Source organism: Echeneis naucrates, chromosome 22 (genome assembly GCF_900963305.1).
Source record: "Echeneis naucrates chromosome 22, fEcheNa1.1, whole genome shotgun sequence".
NCBI classification, from domain to species: Eukaryota; Metazoa; Chordata; class Actinopteri; order Carangiformes; family Echeneidae; genus Echeneis; species Echeneis naucrates.
In genome coordinates, this window is record NC_042532.1 from 6,892,990 (window position 1) to 6,914,561 (window position 21,572).

At 41.2% G+C, this 21,572-nt stretch overlaps 1 protein-coding gene across 1 annotated transcript; it reads right to left on the reverse strand.

The window, feature by feature from the left end:
- Positions 1-18,072: 18,072 nt before the first annotated feature.
- Positions 18,073-21,328, reverse strand: sdsl (serine dehydratase-like). Its single transcript, XM_029493868.1, has 9 exons — positions 21,198-21,328; positions 20,588-20,741; positions 20,458-20,494; positions 20,238-20,377; positions 20,060-20,148; positions 19,721-19,954; positions 19,484-19,614; positions 19,272-19,358; positions 18,073-18,894 (listed from the first exon to the last, which is right to left on the reverse strand). The coding sequence occupies exons 2-9, from the start codon at positions 20,732-20,734 to the stop codon at positions 18,791-18,793; spliced, it is 969 nt and encodes a 322-aa protein (XP_029349728.1). The 5' UTR covers positions 20,735-20,741; positions 21,198-21,328; the 3' UTR covers positions 18,073-18,790.
- Positions 21,329-21,572: the final 244 nt, after the last annotated feature.

Sequence of the window (21,572 nt, forward strand, 5' to 3'; positions counted from 1 at the left end):
TTTATTTATTTATTTTAAGGGTCTTGGTGTTTTATTATTGGCTGGTTTATGTTCAAGGGAGACTAAAGTTCTTTTTACAAATAAATGTTTTTAACGCAATACCCACTACAATAAGTCACTTTTTCTCTGGCCTGGGCGAGACGAAGAGGAGAGGAGACAAAGGCGGAGGCTGTATCATTGCAGGGACACAACCTGTTGGTTTCCATAGCAACAGGCTCAGGTGCAGCATCGCTCACAGATCCCAGACAGGCAGGCCCTGCCAAATCTCATTAAATGCAACACTGAGTGCCGAGGCTCAGCTGACCCAGTTGGGTTTGGAAATAAACCTCATTTGTTTTGTTAAACCAGAATGAAAGCTGTTGAATTTTTGACGAGAGAAAAACAGCCGTACGACCTTCCTCCTCGCATACGACCTTCAGACAGCTTATTGCTGGTGCTATGTGATTGTCACATCAGGCCAAACGGGAGACGTCTTAGCGGTCGAGCTGCTGTCAACTATTTCATACAGTCCATCTGATACTTTCGTAGAGAAAATCTTCCCAACCTGTGGCCTGGCTACAGGATTTCATTATATAATGACCACATTGTCTATCACTGTGATAAGTCAATGATAATTTTTATTGTTTAACAACAGAGTTAAGAGACTAATGTTACTCTTCCTCATCGCATTAAAAGTCCCTCTGTATGGTTACAGGGTCAGATGTCGGCCCCCAACATTTATTTTTTTTGAGATTTTAAAGAGGGCCAAGAGTTGTCAAATGTCATGAACAATAAATAACAACCAAGTGTGAAAAGGATGTGACTATGCCAAAGCAGCAGCGATGTCTTCCAAAGGGTCTTATCAGTACGAAAACAGATGTGATGAAAGAGACAAAGGCTAAACTATTTTTTTAAGCACAATTTGAAAGAATCCATCTCCCACTTCTAAAATTACTGCTGAACTCATCTAGCATGAATGAAACTCTAGGCAACACAGAAATTACAATATGTGCAAATGCCTTTGTACAGATGGAACATAATGAGCTCATTTGGCAAGAAAGAGCAATCTAGATGATGTCCTATTCTGGCCAGTAATAATGATGATGATGATGTGTTGTTATTTATTATGCCTGGAACAATAATCTGCACTCAGTCATTTGTATCAGGAGAAACAACTCTGCTGGCTGCACTTTTGTATGTTTCACCCTATTATGAGTTTATAAGGGTTCTTGTCAAGTTGAATTGGTCTCAATCAAAGTCTGATACAGAAAACATACCATTAAGTTCCGATAAGTAATGCAGTTGACATGTTTAACATCCACCTCTTATGGAAACGAGGAGCAGTCCAGTTGGCCACAGCAGTAAGCCTGCTACATATTCACAGCCAGACTCACTGCCTCACACCTCAAGAACTAGAAAAGAATGTTACATAATATATTGTTAGCTATTATTTCCGGCTCATCTTTGCTTTAAGTTGTTGTCCCCCAGAAAAATACATTTCCGCACCACTGGGTGAATTTGCCTGCATGTAATGAGCCTGCTTTATTGCTCACAATGTCTGGTCACATGGTGAGGTAGGATCACCAGGCGTTATCTCAGGGGGAATGCCTGTCTGCTCACACTGTATCAGCTTCTTGCTGTTGACTGAATTATTCACGGCCCAGATGGAGAGGGATCCTGCTCTGTATAATTCCCAAACTGGCTCAAAGAGGGAATGGAAAATTGAATCACACAAACCCAGGGACAGTTACTCTATTTACATTGGGCACCCTGATTTATTTTCATTTTATTCTGAAAGCAAACTCTGCATTCATTGTTTCCCTCCATTCTTTTAATCCCTTCATGCACATGTTGAGTTCTGCCACAGGGAGCTCTGCTGCTGTAAAACAGTGTAGGTGATCGATGACTCACTGGAAGATTAAACACTAAAACACTTTGTTGCAAAAGAAGCACAAAGAACAGAGAAGTGGGGAAGCAACTTTGTCATGATGATAAAGTGAAGCACACATTTTAACGCTACAGTTCAGAGTGGATTCGAAGATAAGATGGGAACCATACGCCATTAAAAGACGACATTAGCTCCAACACTTGCCACCTTTATGTTCCCCTCAAAGATGATTATGATCAGTAAGATATAAGACTGATGAGAGGAAAAGAATTGTCTCTCTTCTTCGCATGCCAATATGTGCAAAACATGTCAGAGCTGTGTCTGTGGCTTTGAGTAACTACATGTTCTGCTTGTTTATAACCAGAAATATTTTATTTGTAAATTCAATCTGTAGCTGCTTTCTAGGTATTTTTCCTGCAATTGCAAAGACCCATCAAAGGCTCAATGACATAAAGGAGAGTTATGCGATGGAAGTTGAAGTGCAAATAATGACTGTTTCCAAAATGGGGAACTGCTAAAACATTTTGGAAAAGGGAAACCTGACATTGTTAAATTTACATGTAATTTGCTTCAAAATAAAATATGAACTAAAGTCAAGTCACAGAATTCAGTTAAATATTCAGGACACTCAGAGAAGTGGAGTTATATTAACTGGAAGAGGGTGTTCACTTCACTTAAAATGCTGAGAAATCAGAAAACCTGGATCAGAGCCGACAGACAGGTGCATTAAAATCACAGCTGGAGAGCTGGTGTTTATCATTCTACCATCATGATCAAGAAGATCAGGGACGCCTCGACAGCGTTTCTTCAATAACAGAAGGATCTCTGATGCTGGTGAGACAAATCGGATAGACTACATTTCCCACAATGCCTGGGAGCACTTAAGGATTCCTCATGAGGAACAGGAGGACGTTGCTGGGGAAAAGGACATCCGAGATGCTCAGCTGACTCTGTTGCCATGGCAACCTGACCTTGGTATATGGCAAAAAAAAAAAGATGGTTATATGGCTGATCGTCATACTGGCTACTTAAAGTTTGTAACGGTTTAGTTTTATGAGTAAAGAGAACATCGAATCCATACCTAATGCACATTATGAAACAATGATGTCATTGTGCAGGCAAAATAAATCCCTGCTATTGATGCCTCTTCTTCATGTTGATTGTTGCATGCCTTTGTTGTTTTTTTTGTCCACACGGGAACAGTCGCCATGTTGAATGTCAAAAAGCACAAAATCATCACAAAACCACAAAGATGCCCACACACTCCACATGCAGTGCATTAGCACTCTCACCAGCTCTCCCATACAAACTCCCACACATGCTCAGACAGTGCTCCAAAGCACAATACCTACTGTATAGGTTAAAAACACACACACACACACCTCTGGAATTGATAAAAAAAAAACAAAAAAAACAAAACCCAAATTACTAAACCCACACACACAGGCAAACACACACACACTTACACAACCAAACCATTCAGCAGGCTAATTCACAGTGAAGCACCTCTGAATCCACTTGAATATTTTGTTTTTCTGTGATTAAAATAGTCTCATCTCCATCCAGAATGCCACAGCAGAGAGGAACTGGGTACTCACAATACGAAATGATTGGCATTCAAACTGTCCTGACTTGTTAAAAGCTCTTTTTTTAATGATCATCATGATCTTCTATAAATTATCTCTACTCACTCATGAGAGTTCAAATGTATAAATGTTGCAAATTGTTCCTATAAGTTATCACAAACATGCAGTCAAACCATTCCAATCTGCGACACAAAGTAATCACTTGCTATTTTTATTGATAATCCATAAAATATTGCAGTTCTGTCTGGATTGAACTGTATAACACTGCTTGCACACTGCTTGTGCTGCTTGTGTTTAATTATTTTGCATACACAGGGTATCAATAAAACACCTACTGAAGAAATTATAATAGCTCTAAAAATTGTGTCCTTCAACAAGATTTCGAAATAAATGAGAGAGAGGAATCTTCATCTAATCTTTGTCTAGTAATTGCAGTAATGTAGATATATTTGTGTGTGTGTGTGTGTGTGTGTGTAATATAGCACATATCGTTCACAGTTATAGATCTGAACACGTGTATATTTATTTAGGAAGAACTTTTATTGTGATTATATATTTTATCTACTTTTCAGAAATTGTAGTTATTGTGTTTTTGGCAGTGTATAGCCCCAGTAGCCTTGGTAACAGCGTAAACATTCATGTATGTAATGTGTAATGATATTTCTGAAACTTGGTTTGACTTGTGAGGATGTGTCTGACATTTAACTCCCCTGAGCTCACTGAGCAGAAGAAGGACGAGACACACAACAAAGCCCAACGACAGTGATGGCAGTCGGCAACAGTGATAAATGCTGATGAAGAAGGTGGAGTGGGAGGTGCAGGTGTGTGTGTCTGTGTGTGTGGTGATGGGTGGGGGGGGGCAGCCTCCCAGAGCCCTGATCTGCCCTACCTTTTCTGACGCAGATCAGCTCATGTACTCCACAGTTACGCTCGCCACCTGGAAAGACAATGCAATTTCAATGAGCCACACCGGGATGGAGGGAACAACAGACAAAACAAACATATTTATGGGATCACATTTTAATATGATTGAACATTTAGACATTTAAAAAAAATAAAATAAAATAAGACAGGACAAGGGCAGCACAGAGAAGAGGACACTGACAAAGACTGGATGGCGACAGTCTGATGTGGGTGTACTGTCTTTCTTTGCAGTGGACATGTGTACAATTTTTTTTTGGGGACTTCGACTGTCATTGTGTTTTCTTCTGATGAGTTTCAGTGAATTAAGTAAAGAGCTGCTGGTCTTTCTCTGCTCTAACTGCCTACATAATGTTCCCGAGTGTCTAAGCTGCAGCTGATGAAAGGCGTCTGTGCTGCCGCTTGATTTGTGTTACTCTGTGGGCAGAGGAGTGTTGGATGATGGAGGGCAGGACACAAATACCGTGATAGTTAGCTAGCATCATGAGTTCATGTTTATCTGATGCTTCTATACTACATGTCGCTGCCTGCGTAGGTACATTCAGTGCTCCAAACCTCAAATTCAACCAACTTTATTTGAATCTCTCTTCGCCATTAAGGAAATAAGAAATGCCCCGTTTTGTGCTGTTTCCCTCTACTTCAAGTGTTAATGCTAAGCTAAGCTAAGCAGCTTCTGGTTGTTGTTTCGATACTGAATCACGCAACCTCTCACCTAACTCCTGACAAGAAAGTTTTCACAGAATGTTCATTTATTTTCATAAAAATAATTCTTATCTTATCAGCTTCTGCTGCTTCTCCCACTGTTACTTGACGCCCCCGTGTATAGAACTAAAATGCATACATTCATCCCAGCACTTACCCCTGTATCTTTTATTATAACAAAATCATTTAAGAAATTCCACATTGGCATTTACTGAACACTGTGACAGTCACTGTGCAGCAACTGACATTTAGAAAAGCCCACAGCCTGATAGAAACTCATGCCTTTGATTGTGCATCTGTGTTTCACAGTTAGCTGATATCGTTTATCGCTGGTAGGAGCTGCTGCAGGGAGCAGAGACGGGAGACTTGGGATGTTTTGCAGCGCCCTTAAATGTCATTTGAATGTATGTCACTGGGCTCTCTAAAACGCAGGAAGGGGAAAATGGTTGTGTGATCCGAAGCCGGCACGGTTCAGTGATCTGCATGCATGAAAACATTCTGAATGTTACACGGTGTCATCTATTCCTTGTGCGACTCTTGGCAATATCTGGTGTTGTATCACTGTTTGGTTTTATGATTACATAAAAGAAAAACAAAACAAAACAGAAGAACAGATGCACAGCTGAATTTCGGAGCGATCGTAATGCTCTGTCCTGAATATTTAAGGGCCCATTAACACAAGTGATCAGATTCACATCAGGTCAGTATTTGATGTGCTGATTTTAAGAGAGCGCTCATATTGTAGATATGTGATCTGTGAGAGCTTTAAGATATAGATATATATAACTGCACATGATGCGTTATAGTCACATATAGTGTGCTGCTAGCAAGAAGCTCACCCCCCCCCAACCTTGATATGGTGGGATACGCTTAATGCACACTGAAGGCCTGATTTGGGCTTTCTGTAAACGGCCACTGTGCCAGCAGAGATAACAGCTCTGTCCTTCTGCCTTCTCACCTACAGGGACTTGGGGAGCAAAAAGCTTCAGCCGTGTTTATTGTAACGGTCCATTTGAAGTCAATACGCTCTCTCTTTAGCACACAGTGCTTTATACAACTGATTGCGTCTAAAATGAGCATGGCAGTAAGGTTTGAATCGGAAAGCAAAATATGCGTACCGACAAAAAGGGATAGACAGATGTCACTCGTGGTTGACATCAGTCTCAGGCAGATTGATCCTCCAGAGTAAAAAATTTCATATGATAATTTTAGTCTTGACCAAACACGTTGACCAACAGATCAACTCCGTGACTCTGGCCACTGATGCAGCGTTAACTCTATTCAGCGAGAAGGATGCATTTCTACCAGAATGTCCCCACTGAGGTCCTCTATCGCACCAAATTTGACCAAAGACTGCGAGCTCAGTGGCCCGGAACCACACGGAAGCAAGCTTTACGGGTGTGAGCGTCCACCAGAACGCTGTGAGACAGACACCTGAGACACTGAGCCATCGCACAGAGCTCTCCTCACCCAGACCGACTGTAATTCAAGACTATTACTCACAGTTGTGAAGGCCTCCCGGTCTCTGAGCTCTCTGCAACCTCTGGGATCTGGCTACAGGTTGTGCTTTCAAATAGCTTGGGCTGCTTCAACTGTGACGCTTGTAAGATTTGTACAGTCCTGAACTACAGCCGCAAAAAGCCTGACGGCAATGAAACAAATGTTATAGCTGGTGGTGTGAAGGTCAGGGCTGCACCGGCATGCGCCATTTGCCCGATGCCTCATTTTTCACAGCGAACTAATCTTTGAACTCGGCCACATAAAGACTAAAGAAATGCATGCTATACACCTGGAGTCAAACTACACCAGACGGAATTAGTCTGAGGTTCAAACATTGTAAACAAAATAAAATGCAGAAAATAAATATTGGTTGATGTGAAATATAAATAAAAATGTTTATGTGAGTAAACAAACACATTTCTGACACTCCAATGATTAAATCACTGCTCGTGAATCTGTGCCTAACTCATGGTTTCGGGAAGACCGTCAAATGATACCTGAGGTTATGTAAACAAAAATTTTCCTTAGACCTGAACCGGAGTCTGTGTACGAATCCCATGTAAACACAACCACTCGAGGAAGTTGCGTTTCCACTATATGACAAGACTGTGGGAAAACCTTTTTATGCCAAGACCAAGAGCCGAGTCGTTGCTGCCATCCAGCTCATCGATACAGCAGCTGTGTGTGGGAAGAAGCTCCTTCACTCCTCTTTCACTCAGCACACATTGCACTTGTCAAAGTGTGGGCTCTGAGGGAAAATGTCAAAAATAACATTTTCATGCCTGCACTCTTGAATAGGGCACAAAGCCCTGGTTGTTCATTTCAAACTACATGCTACCAAACTCCCATTTTCAATATTTTCAAAAAGCTACAATTTTCCATCTAGCTGTACAGATGCCAGTTCTTGGCACTGTACTGTGTTAATGGTCTCCAAAAAAAAAAAAAAGGTGGATTTTATCATGGCGTCTGCTACAACATTACATCCATTCCCTAAAGTCTTGTCTACTTAACTAAATGGTAAATGGCCTGCCCTTAATGCAACAACATAAGGGAAGGACAGAAGAATCACCAGAAACCTAGAGACAAGAAAACTAAACCCCATATTTTCTACACCACAAATTGTAAATTATCAATCGATGGAAAGAACATTATTATCGAGAGAATGATTTTCCCAGGACGCTCAGCAAAATTCCCAGCATACTGATGACAAACAAATGCATTTAAAGACAAATGAGCTTCTTTAAAGCATCTGACAAGCTCGACCGAACCTCTTCTTCCACTTTTCCAACCCTAGAACTGTCTTTTCAGTTTCTGACAGTGCTCAAAACTTTAAATGCCCCTTCATGCCTCCCTGTGATTCTTTTGAGAATACACTGAAAAGGCTCTTAGAACCTTCCCGGTACTCAAAGATGGTCACGTAATCTCCTCCAGTCTGACGAGAATCAATTTCGAAGCAAGAGCTGTGATCAATATGTGCAGTTTCTGAGATTTTTCTTCTCATCAGTTATGTCACCAGAAATGCAGCCTCACTTCTGCACACTAAATCATGGTGAAGTCGGCGCCCTCACTGTCTTCTCTCTTTCAGACATCTAGGGCTGGGCTAGCAGCATTTTTAGGGTTTGTCCCAGTTTCTTAAAGGAATCTCCTCTACCTGCCCCCTCTGATCAGACTGCTGAGTCCAACACCTCTGGGTTCAGGAGGGAAGGACTAAATGAGGCACAGAAAGTTGAGCTGAGGAAATTGACCTGACAGAGATGTTTGGTTTTTTGAGGTCAGTGAATGTGCCATGACACAAATGAACTCAGGGAAGTAAACTTCTGGTGTCGACCTCATTATATTATATAATTATGGCTACACAGACAAGGTCACATAATTAAAGTTTGGCTCAAGTCAAGCTGTTAGCGATAACAATGAGTCATGACCAAATGTTGTTGTCGTTGCCAACACTATCATTTGTTTTGAGCCATGTTTCTGGCTGGCTAACAAATTTAAGAGTAATGTTCTCTCTACTTCGGTCTCCAATGCCTTCTCAGAAAAATGTCTCAGTGTTTAGATGCTGACAGCTTTTCCGTTGGTTGCTAGTTACTGAGTAATCTGTACAGTGCTCTTTTTTACTTCGCAGAGAGCACACAGCGTTTGACTCTTTTCATATAACAATAAAGACAAGGACAGCTTTACTTAAATTACTTTTAAATTACTTAATAAATAAATGCGTCTGCGAACACGGATTTCCTTTTATCTGGTTTACTTCTACTAAACATTTGTGGCCCTCATCCTCATTTGTAGAACAATAACAGATCATCACTTTGAGTTATTCTACTTAGGTTACTACACATCCTCTCAGCAACAGCAGTAATTGATTTAAAAGGACGACTGTTTGTCAGCAGCCCTTTACGTGAAAATCAGTCACTGGCAAAGGAGGGTTCGTACTACATCAGCTTATTCATGAAGCGCGTTTGTGTTCTCATAATGAAAGTGCACAAGGAGAGGGTCTTCAGAATGAGCTCCAGCTAAGCCAAGTAGCTGGGGTAGGATAGAGCGTGTCAGACACCTGACAGTTCACCTGTAAGTTCGTGAAGCAGTGGCATTTTCCTCCAGACTACATCTGCACTGGTGCATTTGGTTTTCTGAGAAATGTGTGAAATCACTGATAACCATTGCTCCATATTACCAGGGCCGTCCATAGCCAAGAGCAATGAAAGCACACTTTCAAAGTAGTGCAGTCAATATCTTATTTTTAGCACCAACAAAGCCGCATATGCCCGAATTAGAGTCAGAAAATTCATTTCACAAATGATGTATAGTTGAAAATCCTCACACCTGCAAACAAACTAGCAAACTAGCAGCCCTCAGGATCAAATATCTGTTCAGATCAGATCAGAGATTTATTGATGCAATCCCACCAATTCAGCTCCCAGTCTCCCGAGCAGTGTGTCAACTGGAAGGGACAATCAAAAAGTAGACTGGACAAAAATCCTCCAAGTGACAAAACAATTCCCAAGTCCCAAGAAACCAAAAAGTCTAATACAGCATGAAAATATGTAGATGATGAGTCACTGTTTGGGTGGGCAATCCGTCTTTGCCTATGGCTTAGGAGCAGTGTGTGTGTGTGTGTTTACATTTGTGTATCCAGAGAAAAGCCACATGTAGTAAGAACTACATGCTCATGAAACCCTCCACACATTGAATCTCTGAGATCTCTGGGGATTAGCTCAGCGAGGAACATTAAGAAAAGCAGATATACTACAGAGAAGAGTGTCAAAACCACAGCGAACTCATAAAACAACCAGGTGAAAGACACTAAAACACTGAGCTAAGAAGAACTACAGGGTTGGTTGTTATACACATTACTATGGGTTGTGCAGTTTTACTGAGTAAATACATGTGGATGTAACTCCTGCCAGAAGATATTTCCAGGTTGGTCTATGCAACACTTTGAATATTATGTATGGCCACTTCATCCATTGCTAATGCAAAAAGTATTCATGAGTGCAGCTTTAATTATAAGCATCATAAATAATGAACACCTTCACTGTATGGACGGGGAGCCTCGTCACTGCCTGCTAGCTTACATGGAATCTCCTGCATGATTTATGGGATGTTACAGGCAAGGATTTTATTTTGAAGGTAATCCATGTATTGTGTTCCAGCTAAAATCTCTCACAGTTCACATTAGCAAAAATGGTCTGAAGACATATTGGCTATTATCACCTCATATCCTGTTTCTTGCTCTCAAAAACAAACAGGGAGGAGGAGGAGGGGAGAGATGATGGAAGAGTCTTGCCTGGAAGCCACAAGGTTAGTAGAAAATGTGGTCTTAATGTTTCCAGAGAATAATTTATGGTTTGTTTGTTTTTGTCTCAGGTCAAACTATAACTGTAATGCACCCAGATGCTCTCTCTCTCACGTTATTTATTTATTTATTTATGTTTTTGTGTGCGCGTGTTTCAGCTGTGGTTGGGAAGGCACATGAAAATGAATGATCTGGCAGGAAGTTCAGCAGCATTTGGAATATCCTGTCAAAGTGTCAGCATGCAGAACTTCCCTGCTGCTGTTATTTTAACACATGATATTTCCATAGCTCAACACCCCCAGCGTCTGTCCAACTCTGTTCTTGGCTTCGGCTCGGGATTCATCAAAGCTTCATATACACCACATATATTGAGAATACCAGGCATGCAAGCTGGGCTGCTTTTTGCGTCTGCAGGCCAGAAAAGCGGACACAACCGGGATACGTGAAATCCATTTGGGCTGGCAGTCAATCTGTCGGTATGTAACAGGAGCTGATCCATCAAGCCCGTGCCCAAGGCTGAGCAGTGGAAGCTGTTAAGAAAATATTTGTGCGGGAAAATCCAAATTTTGGTTGTGTTTTTGCAGCGCTTCTGCAAGTTTGATTAGATTTCCTCACTACTTTGATTTATATTGCAGTCACTTAATTAACCAAAAAAAGCTTTTATGTGCACAAGCTCAGTTTAGTCACTCAGTGATCTTTTCAGAGAGCCTGTTTCTATATCCAATTAACAAGCTTAAGGAGCTGTTGTATTTGGTATTTAAAGCAGCACACTGTGCTAATGGTAGTTTAAGGATGATGAGTCTTAGATCAAGCACAATATCTATATATAAAAAAAACCAGACCTGATCACACAACATAATGTCCGTGGAGGTTAATGAAGATTTTGATTTGTGCGCTGCTTTGAATCATCATGGAAGCTAGAGAATAGCCAGTCATAGAATTCACAGCAAAAATGGTATTTCCATCAGGAATGAAAAACTTTTTGGGTTTTTTCAGAACAAACCGTGCACGGATGGCGCATCGCTGCTGACAAAATGCAGTGTAAATGGATGCAGAGAGACTTAATCATAGCAGCTCAATTAACTCTTCGCTCTGAAATGACAGGCAGAACGTGTTCCTGCTTTTTGTGACACCTCATGATGCTCATCTCACAGAAACACCTGATGTTCACAGCCCGGCCTCTGGATGCTGCATGTGTCAATCAGCCTCACAGCTGCTGTATAAATCTCAGTGAGCCGACAAGCTGAGGCGAAATATCGCTGACGTGGGGGCTGCTATAATTATGGCCTTTCAGGAAGCGGCACTTTTGTTGACTAATGTAGTTAGAAGTTGAGGTCAGTGGGCGGAGTAGGATAAGCAGCTAACTCAGATGAGGTGTGGCTGTCTGAAAAAACAGGAGGTTGGGATTTTAAGCAACTCGGGTAAATTTGTTGCTTCTAATGATGTACTTCTGGGAATCAGATAATTTCCTTTAGTTTTGGATTATGAAATGAAACTCCAAACTTTTGGTGATGTGATGTTTATGTTTGAATGGCTTTCTCTGCTTTCCCCCTTTATGGTAATTGAAAACTTGTAAAAAAAAAATTAAGACACAAAAATGCATCACTTCTCAAACCAAATACATCAGAATATAGCTCCCCTCAAAATGATTTTCCCTGATCTTTCAACCCAGAAGCATCAGGTTGTTGGATGGTGTAGTTACCTGGTTTACAGTAAGAGCAGGAAGGTTCACGTCTCTGTGCTTGTTTCTAGAGGTGAACCCTGTCATCCTCTTTTCCTCCTGGCCTATATTTGTTCTTCACGTCTCCAAGGACTGGTGAAGACCTTAAACTTTCACAGGTTTTAGTAATCCTACTTGCCTGTGACAGTTAAAACAGATACCATAAACAGCCACATCAATATTCCCGGCTTGGAAACTTTGCTATCTCTCTCTCTCTCTCTCTCACGCTTTCTCTTGCTCTCTCTCGCTCTCTTCAATCACTTCTTGTGGCCTCTTTGTTGCCCACCTCTAAATAAAGACATAAAACTCCCACATAAACCCTCATCATACATTAACTCTGCGCTGAAAGGCAAACTTTCAGTTTAAGATGAACATTTCACATTCTGTCATCTACTGACAGTGATTTCATTTGGCTCCTAACAGCAGCAACAATAGCTACACCTACTTAGATTTACATTACTTCTACTGTGGAGCTGTGTTTCTCCTTATAGTCACCATTACTCAGTCTGTACTGCCCTAAAGCCTTTCACTCATAAAAGTAATATGAACTATCAAATTTTTAAATGAAGGGAATAAGAGCACATTTGAGGCCATAGTTGTTATTTTACTCTTTATTTTAATTAATTATTGATGGAAAATTCTTCATCAGTGGATAATATTTTTTGAGGGCAAAGCTTTTGATTCTGACTGAAAAGAGGAAAGGCCACCACTATTATTCAAGCCGATCATTTATCAGTAAGCTATAATGTCCTCATCCCAGTGACAACTAAAGCAATGCATTCTGCTGCTGCAGGCGTCGCACTATTCAAACTGGTAAACTAAGCACCAAAGCTGCTTACAACCTGTTAGGTTATATAAGCAGAGAAAGGTGAAGAGTGAATGCACACTTCTGGACGCCGTGCATGCTTGAAGACAGCAAAAAAAGAGGTTAAAACACGGGACAAAAGCTGGTCTCAAAACTTGGCACCAATTCACACTCTGCATACAACATTGCAGCGAGTGACTGGAGCTTTAAACCTCAGTCAGTCTTTTTTTTTTTTCTTAATACAAGTTGAGAAGTACCAGCATACATGGAAGCAGCATTATGGAGCCGGATCGTGCCAATGAAAACAGTCCGGATCAGAGCTGTCCTTTCAGCACCACCGGCCGTCACAGCAAAGCAAAAGAAATGGAGAGGGGGAAAAAATAAATACAAGAAAATAAAATAAGTCAACTTTGACTGATTCAAGCCAAGCAAAGCGCCTCTCTCCCGAAATTAATTCACACTTTCCTCTACCAAAGAACCCATCAATGACACGCAATATTTCCATCTTAAGTTAATTACAAGGAAAGGAGAGACGTTATTGGCCTACTTACCATCAATCGCCATGATGTTCTGTTTTGGCTTGAACCAACGCGGGCGGTGAAGAAGGGGGAGCGGCCCACTGAACAGGGGAGGGCAGGGGGAGACTGACGGGGTGGTACAGTCCGTGAGACACCGCGGAGGGAGAGGAGTGCCTGGAACAAGTGCTGGAAACATGTCTAATCTATCATCTACAGCTGAGGGGAGAACATGCAACCAGGGTGGACACATCACTTTTATTCAGCCTAGCACAGGATCAAACCAAGCTACATTATTAAACTATGGTAAATTCATCTTCATGTAATTTATCCAGCCGAAGCCAAGATAAGCTAGATGTAAACTTGACTTAATGATGATGATCGCTATCAGTAATGTATCTGAGCTAAACCAAAAGTTATTCTAATTCATCTATCCCTCAAATGTCCAAAGTATAATACACAAACCTTTGTTATCTGATAAAAACATTACAAAGCATAGTCATTTGATATGGTGTCCTGTTATATAATTATGTAGCCTAAATCAAGTTAAAGGCATGTTCCCTTATGGATTCCTTATGGATTACTGGATTCCAAATTTCAGTGTTAACCAACACAAAGGCTGTCTATAAAAATCTTATGTTAGGTTATTAATGAAAACAGGAATCTCTGATGATAAAGATATGAAACTACATTATTATGTAATGTTGTAGTTTAGCTAGCTCAGTGGACATTACTGTTTGTAATTGACATACTTTTCATAAGTTCATACAAATAAAAGCAAAGCAGACGAACTTTCTGGATACAATAATTCAATTTGTTGTATGAAAATGAAGCTGTGGGAAATGTTCAGCTCTGAGTGAATGACTCAGTGCTGATGGTTCACCCACTGCTTTGGCTCTTAATCATCCTCTGATTGCTGATGGCTGGAAAAGAAATCAGAAGGGCTCTGATTCCTGGGAACTGACTGCTACTCTAACAATCAACAGCAAGTATTTTTGTCAGCCCCTAAAAGCCAAAGAAGTCTCTTCCCACACTCGCCTCGCTGACAGTGATCAGGCATGCAGGCGGAAATCCATCACAAAAGTGGCAGATGTGGCTTTAAACACGGATGGTTGCCTAAATACAGCAGAATGCAGCACAGGAAGAACATTTCAACAGTTAGTCTGTACATCCAAACAGCAAGTCTTTGCTGGAAATAAAACCCAGTAAATTACAACTTCCCACCCCAATGTAACTCTAAACATCATCATTGAGGTGTTTTCTGAGGTGGACTGTCAGAGGTGTAGATTAAGAGATACCTGTACAATCAATCCTCAAAGCTGTACACTCCTACTTAAGGTTAAAAAGTACACTACTCCTAACCTGTTTGTTCTCGTATAATCACTGCCTCACTATGCTCTGTATTTATTTTAGCCTAGTCTTGAATCACTTTGTGTTGCTACAGTCATCCCATTTCCTGGTGCTTCATTAAACCTTAATTCATCTCTATCTAATCGCACTGTAATTAAACTTTCCCTGCCAAAATATAAACACACAGAACACACTTTTCAGCCTCTGAAAAAGCTCTTGTATTTTATGAACCTGTAGAATACAATAACAAAATGTTAAGATTAATTTTATATCCAAATGCCGTCAGCAGGTTTCCATGGTTACATGCAGCAGCTGCTGAGCTGTGCCTTGCAATTCCCCATCAAAAACATGAGCGAATGTAACACAATCGAGTCATCTGCAACACGCTACCTCTGCATCATCATTCTGTTCCCCATCTAATTTTAGAACCTAATTATCAGTTCAAGAGAGCTGTGTGTTATCTGACATGCATTTAAAATAGGCTTTGTCTACTTTGTCACACACTGAAAGACAGAGATAAAAGAAGGAGAGGGATACTGTCTGTTCATATGTGAAGGGGGGAAAAAAAAGACAAATCTTTCCAATATGATCCAACAAGAAGCTTAAATAGCATGAACGTGACAGAACTCTAATAGAAACATGAAGGCTGATAATGCCCAACAGAAAGCCCAGGGACGGCAGAGAAAAGCAGTTGGCTTTTGGCTGTGGCCTTCAAAATTTCAAATTGCTTAATAGATAATAGATTATAGGTTATAGAACTACTGATAAGCATGTTTACACTTAAGTGAGGTGTAATTTTCTTTCCTCATGTGATCTTTTAAACAACAAAGGGGATGGTAGGAAATCGCATCTCATTAGTCGATAAAAAACAATTAAGATCACGTTTAGCTCAATGTCAATGTTTGTTTGTTTTTTAGCTCCCAACCTCATAAGTAAAGCAATGTTGCCTTCTGACTGCCTGTCATGGGTTGTGTCTTTGTGATCTGTACACATTTCGGTCGAGGAGTAGTTTTCCTCTTTGTTTAGAACAATCACCAAATGAAAATGCATCTGATTGGCTAAATGATGACTTCATAATGATGTTAAAAGTTAAAACTTAACTGATCCTGTTGCCCATCTGTAACACTTTTATTTTATACCTTTAGCGGAATCTTACCAATAGCAGTTCAGTCAATATCGAAAACCTTGTGTATAGATTACACTAACGTGAAGAGAAAAGATCAAAAATATTATTAGACCAGGACTATAAGCGGGGCTTGGCCCTGAGCACTCAGCCTCTTAACATCATCTTCACATTACATTTAGAATAAACAAAATCGAAGATGAGTTCAAAATTGGATAAAAGTAAAATTGGCAACAAATTATCCAAATTCAATTGGTTATTTGAAATGTGAACTACAGTGCATTAGAGGGGACAAGCTGGCAACAGCAATGGCTGTCATAGTAAAGTACATATGTAAACAAATGCATGAACATAAAGACATGCATTCCCAAACAAGCACACCATTTCCCTCTCTGTCGGCTCTCCATTCATTCTCATTTACTTTGTCCTATATTCAGTTGCAGCTCTGTTTAAATACCCTCTCCTGGGTTCATCAAGGCAGATTCTTGTTGTCATAGAAATGGCTGGCACCTGCATTAGCATCTGGGTCTGCTGGCTGCCCAAATCACTCTCACCAGAGGAGGAAGCGCAGCTGTGGGTCAGCTAGATGAGCAGGTGGATGATTTAGTTCGGCCATTAAAGAATAATGCAGATAGTCGCGGGTTCCTATCAATTCAGATGATCAGCGGGCAGAGCGGCCATTTAACTTCCATATCGCATCTTTCTTCTGAGTAGACTGAAAGGCTCCTGTGTCACACTAATGACATGAGAGAGAGAGAGCGAGCGAGAGCAGCATTTATAACACAGTTATGCCCGGTCCCCGTGTGACCTTGTGGTGTGACCGCTGCATCTGTGCTCATGCGAATTACCCACTTCATCAGCCTACCGCTGTTATGGTGCTGCTGGGAACATTGGTTATTCTGTGGAGCAAGTTCATCTACACAGAGCATGCATTTATACCACGCAGTGCAACAGTTTTATAACTGCAACACAGAGACTTATATCATCTTGTTTACATTAATCTTATTAGCACCAAGCAAACAGGGATGCTTAGAATCCAGCACAATATATGTCACATGAACATGACACACATGAGCATAACACACTGAGGGCTATATTCCTGATTTGTGAAGGATATATACATGATGTATGTGCTGTAATGCATTTCAAGCTCTTACAATAACTATACTAGAAGCGCTGGAGAGGTGATTTGTCACTCCACTGGTCCAACAGAATCCCTGGGGTCAAAAAAGCTGTGCGGTCAAATTCATAAGCAAGCAAGTCACATCATTTTCATAATTTTCATAATCTCAGTCCCCATGATGAATTTTATCAGAACGTGGATCTTGTGGAAAAAACGTGTAAGAACCGCAAACGGCTTCTAAGAGAAAGATTTTTCTCTGCCTGATTTGGTGCAAAGTGTAACACAAGTGATCCAGTTAAGAATAGCTGACAATTATTGCTCAGTTTGTCCAGTTGTTTTTGTCAGGCTGCTGTGTGACTGTTCCAGTTCCAACTGCATGAAAGTATGTGTGCATGTATAGCAACTGCAATTAAACATTATAAAACAGGAGTATAATAGCAATTGAATATTGATGGTGTTTACATTAATTATCGTACATCAAATATGTAAATTAGAGGGTAAGGCACTTGACAAACATCTGTTGTAAACATACCAAAACACTGCATCACAACATCAGCCTTTATCATGATTATAGCAAAGCCTTCAAAGTTTCACCTTCTCAGTGTTATGGATTTATTTCCATTCCAGTTTGAAAATCTACTTTGAATGAGTTGACCTGTGGCAAACTGTGGCAGGGGGGACAAGGGAGCTGGCCAGAAGGATGAATGCATCCAGAGTAGATCCTTGAGGAGTACCTCAAAACTGAGACTGGGGGTGACAGTTTACCTCCCAGCATGACAAACTTGCAGCCAAGACAGCACTCAAGCAGCTTTGGAACAAGTCTCTGACTGTCAGTGAGTGGCCTGGCCAAAGCCCAGACTCAAACTCCACAGAACATCAGTGGAGAGGCTCCAACGCACACAGGAGGCTCCCAACCAATCTGATGGCACCCAAAAGGATCTGCCAGAAACAATGGGATAGACTGCCCAAATCCAGGTGAACTCAGTTTGTTGTGATTCAGCCAAGAAGCAACTGCTGCCAAATGGGCTAATAAAAATGAATTAAGGGTCTGAATATTTCTGAAACTTAGATCAATTAGTCAATTATCCATTTTTGATGAATTCTCAGTTCAAATTATGGGTTAAATAGCGTAGACTAAAAAAGGTATCCTTTTAAAATTAAATCTACACCACACTGAAGTGTGAATGTGAGGCTGTCAATTTTGTGCCTGTACTCTTAGAGCCATCAAGACAGAGCCCATCGACGGGTTGTTAAAATCATCTCTCTCCTCTGACAGAGGCTGCACGGTGAGGAGCAATAGCATCTTGCACATAGCACAACTTGACTGGTCAACTTCATTTAATGTGTAGGTGAATATGACAAGCCAGTATTACAGTATTTTTTTTCTGACCACATAAAAATACACAAATATTTGCAGTTTTTTTTTTTAATAGATTAGATTAGAAGTTGTGTCCTTGCTTAGACTGTGCAGAGAATCTACTTAAACTAATCAACAAATTATCTGTTTAGCTCAGACTGATTTTTCAGTGCATGTGTTAACAGTGAACTATAACCCCACCATGTGGGAAAGCCTTGTAACTGAAATCAGAGCTTTGGCTGTATTCATATATAACTCATCCAATATTTTTTCATGATAAATAATTTTACATAGTTTAACACAGCAGCATTTAAGGGAGCATTCCCAGAAACCATACTGCTGTGTAGTCCAACATTGTTCAATCACACCGAGACAAAGTTGTTCCAATGTACCCAAACACACACACCTGCCAGCACACACTCAGTTGCTCAGTTTCGTAGCTTATTTTTGAGTGTTGTCAGCTGATCCATGTCAATGCTGCTTCCACCGCACACGATCACCAGCAAGGGGCCCAGGTCAAGGGGCAAGCGACCTGAGGAGAACACAACAAAGATGAGTATCGGCCTAAATTTCCCCTCAATAAAATTTAGTTCCTCTGCACAGTAAGTGTCTTAAAAGTGCCAACTTGTTCCAAAAAGATTGTTGCTATGAGGCACTTTCCACTAAGATGTCTGCAGGTTAAAAAGGCCTTGAACTTTAGATATGCATAAAAATAAGGACCAATTGCCAATGGAAACTGCTTTATGCATCTCCATTCCTGTCACAGCAAATCTGAAAAATGCAAAGTGAGGGGACATTTGTGGATCACCCTCTGTGACAGAGGAGGAAATAAGATTCATGTTCCTACTAAGGAGCTTCTGTCCACACAGATCAGAAGCACAGCTGTGACAAGGACTCTAGAGTACTTACCGTCATCCTGTAATCTGTGTATAAGTCCACTGTACACCGCTGCGAGTGCTGCTCCACATGCCATCTCCACCAGCACTCGCTCCTCATCTATCGAAAGCCCAAACACACACGTGCTGAGTTAAAGTAAAACAAAGGCCAACAAGTGTTTATTCAACTTTACTTAAAATTAGAAGTTCACCCGTCATTAGGAAAATGCACATGCTCATGCTAACCCAGGAATGTTTCCACTGCATGCAGAGCCTGCTGGTCAGTCACCAGTTCAGAGATGATTGTCAGCTCGTCGCACTTGCTGTATTCAAAGGCCTGCCTGCAAACAGATTTCGCGCCGAGACATTTGGCTTCGCTGTGTGAAGACGGATGGAGCCAGAGATCAGGGTGAAGGTGTAGACATTGTAATTAATCTTAGAAATTCACAGAAATTTTTTAGCATAGCTCTTTGGACTTCTAACCTGGTGATGTCATCCAAAGTGACTATTCTGCCTGCCTTAACTGCTGCGTTAAAGCAGTCTGCCCCTTCTGTCTCCATAGCGACGATCGGTACATCCGTCCAGCCTACATCCTTCAGGCCCTGGATGACTCCACAGAGGAGCCCACCTCCACCCACGGACACCACCACAGCGCCGGGCTTTGCAGTCAGTCCGAGAGAGGCTGCAACCTCTGAGATCATACTCGCGTGGCCCTGCCTGGTGGTGCGTGCGAAGTCAGACATTCAGAAAAAAATCTAAATAAAAACAATGTAATGCTACACTCCACTGCAGAAGCTGTGCCATTTTGATTAATGTTTCTACCACAGCAGTGGGTGATCAAACGGAGGCACAAAGGTGAGTCCATCAGTTTCTGCCAGTCTGAGAGCTTCTGCGTTAGCATCATCCCAAACCTACGGACGGAAATCTTCCAAAGTGAAAAACATTGTTCTACCCCAAAGAGATCCCACATGCTTAACAATATAATATTATTCTTCGTCACCTTCCCTATAATCTTGACTTTGGCACCTTGATCCTTTAGTTTCTGAATGACCGTCTGAGGAGAGGAGGAGGGAACGACGATGGTGGCTGATACTGCCATTTTCCTGGCAACATACGCTGCAGCCATGCCTGCATTACCGCCTGGGAAAAAAAAACAACAACTTCCTGTTATATCAGGGTCAACCTATTGGTCCAATGGCTATTATGTCGAAGAGGCACACCTGAGGCGCAGACAACTCCTTTAGACTGCTTGGCAAGCTGTGGAGCAGACACATGACGAAAGACAAATCTGTGTTTCTCTGCCCACAATGATTTTTGCAGTAGTATCTGAATTTAAAGTTCACTCCCCACCTGTTGGCAGAGGTGTCCAATGCCACGGATCTTGAAGGAGCCAGAGGGCTGTGAATTCTCCATCTTTAGATAGACGGTGGTCCCCACCCGTTTGGACATGCTGACACTGTCCAGCAGCGGCGTGTTCAGGTGGAAATGTACTGCCATGATGCCACTAATGTCGATGCATTGCAAAGTATATGTTGGTCAGTGTGATGTCAGCGTGCCTTTGAAAGGTGTGTTGATTTTAGCACAGTGGAGATGTTTGTTTTGCCTTTCAACTTTATTAAAACGTTAAATATATTTAATTCTTTATTGTTGCTCTGTGGCCTGTCAGGTGTTGTGCAGCAGATGTTGCCTTCAGGTGTTAGTGGAAAAGGAAATGACATGCACGTAAATGTGCATACAAAATAATTAGACTTCTTGAACATTGCTTAAAACTTAAAATCTCGGAGCTAACATGTTGCTGAACTCGATGAAAGGAGGAGCAAAAGCACAGTAGAGTAGATATGAAGTAAAAACGTTACATGCGGGGCAGCTTTATCTGGGAATATTTCTGTATGGAGGAGCGGAAACTATTGAGACAAAGTCATCAATATTTGGATAAAGTCATGGCTGAATATTCACTCACGTTTGGATGCAATAACTCGATGAATGAGGTTCTGGTCGGTGATGAACCGGAGAAGTTTTAATGGGACATCACATTTTTCAAATATCCCCCGATATGCTACATGTAGCATCTAGCATGGGCGAAGGAGAAAAGAGGAACACACTACCACTTCCGGTTTCTACTTTCAAAATAAACACTGGGCTAGATTTCCCCATCGCAGCTGGTAGTAATGCAGTGACTTTATTCTGGAGAACAGGTGGAGAAAGAAACTAAGTAGATCTACTTGAATAATGCACTCAGATACCGATATGAACAATCCCTTTAACAAATGCAAAGGAATAATAAAAGATGGCTCCATTCATCGTGGAAATAACTTCAAAAACTACCCACAAGGTG

Bases quoted from the DNA above. Each gene is read 5' to 3' on its own strand.
- sdsl (XM_029493868.1), bottom strand. From the start codon at position 20,734: ATGGCAGTACATTTCCACCTGAACACGCCGCTGCTGGACAGTGTCAGC. The intron at 20,378-20,457 runs GTGTGCCTCTTC...TTTTTTTCCCAG, and splicing joins AGGAGTTGTCTGCGCCTCAG to GCGGTAATGCAGGCATGGCT. The intron at 20,149-20,237 runs GTGACGAAGAAT...TTCCGTCCGTAG, and splicing joins AAGTCAAGATTATAGGGAAG to GTTTGGGATGATGCTAACGC.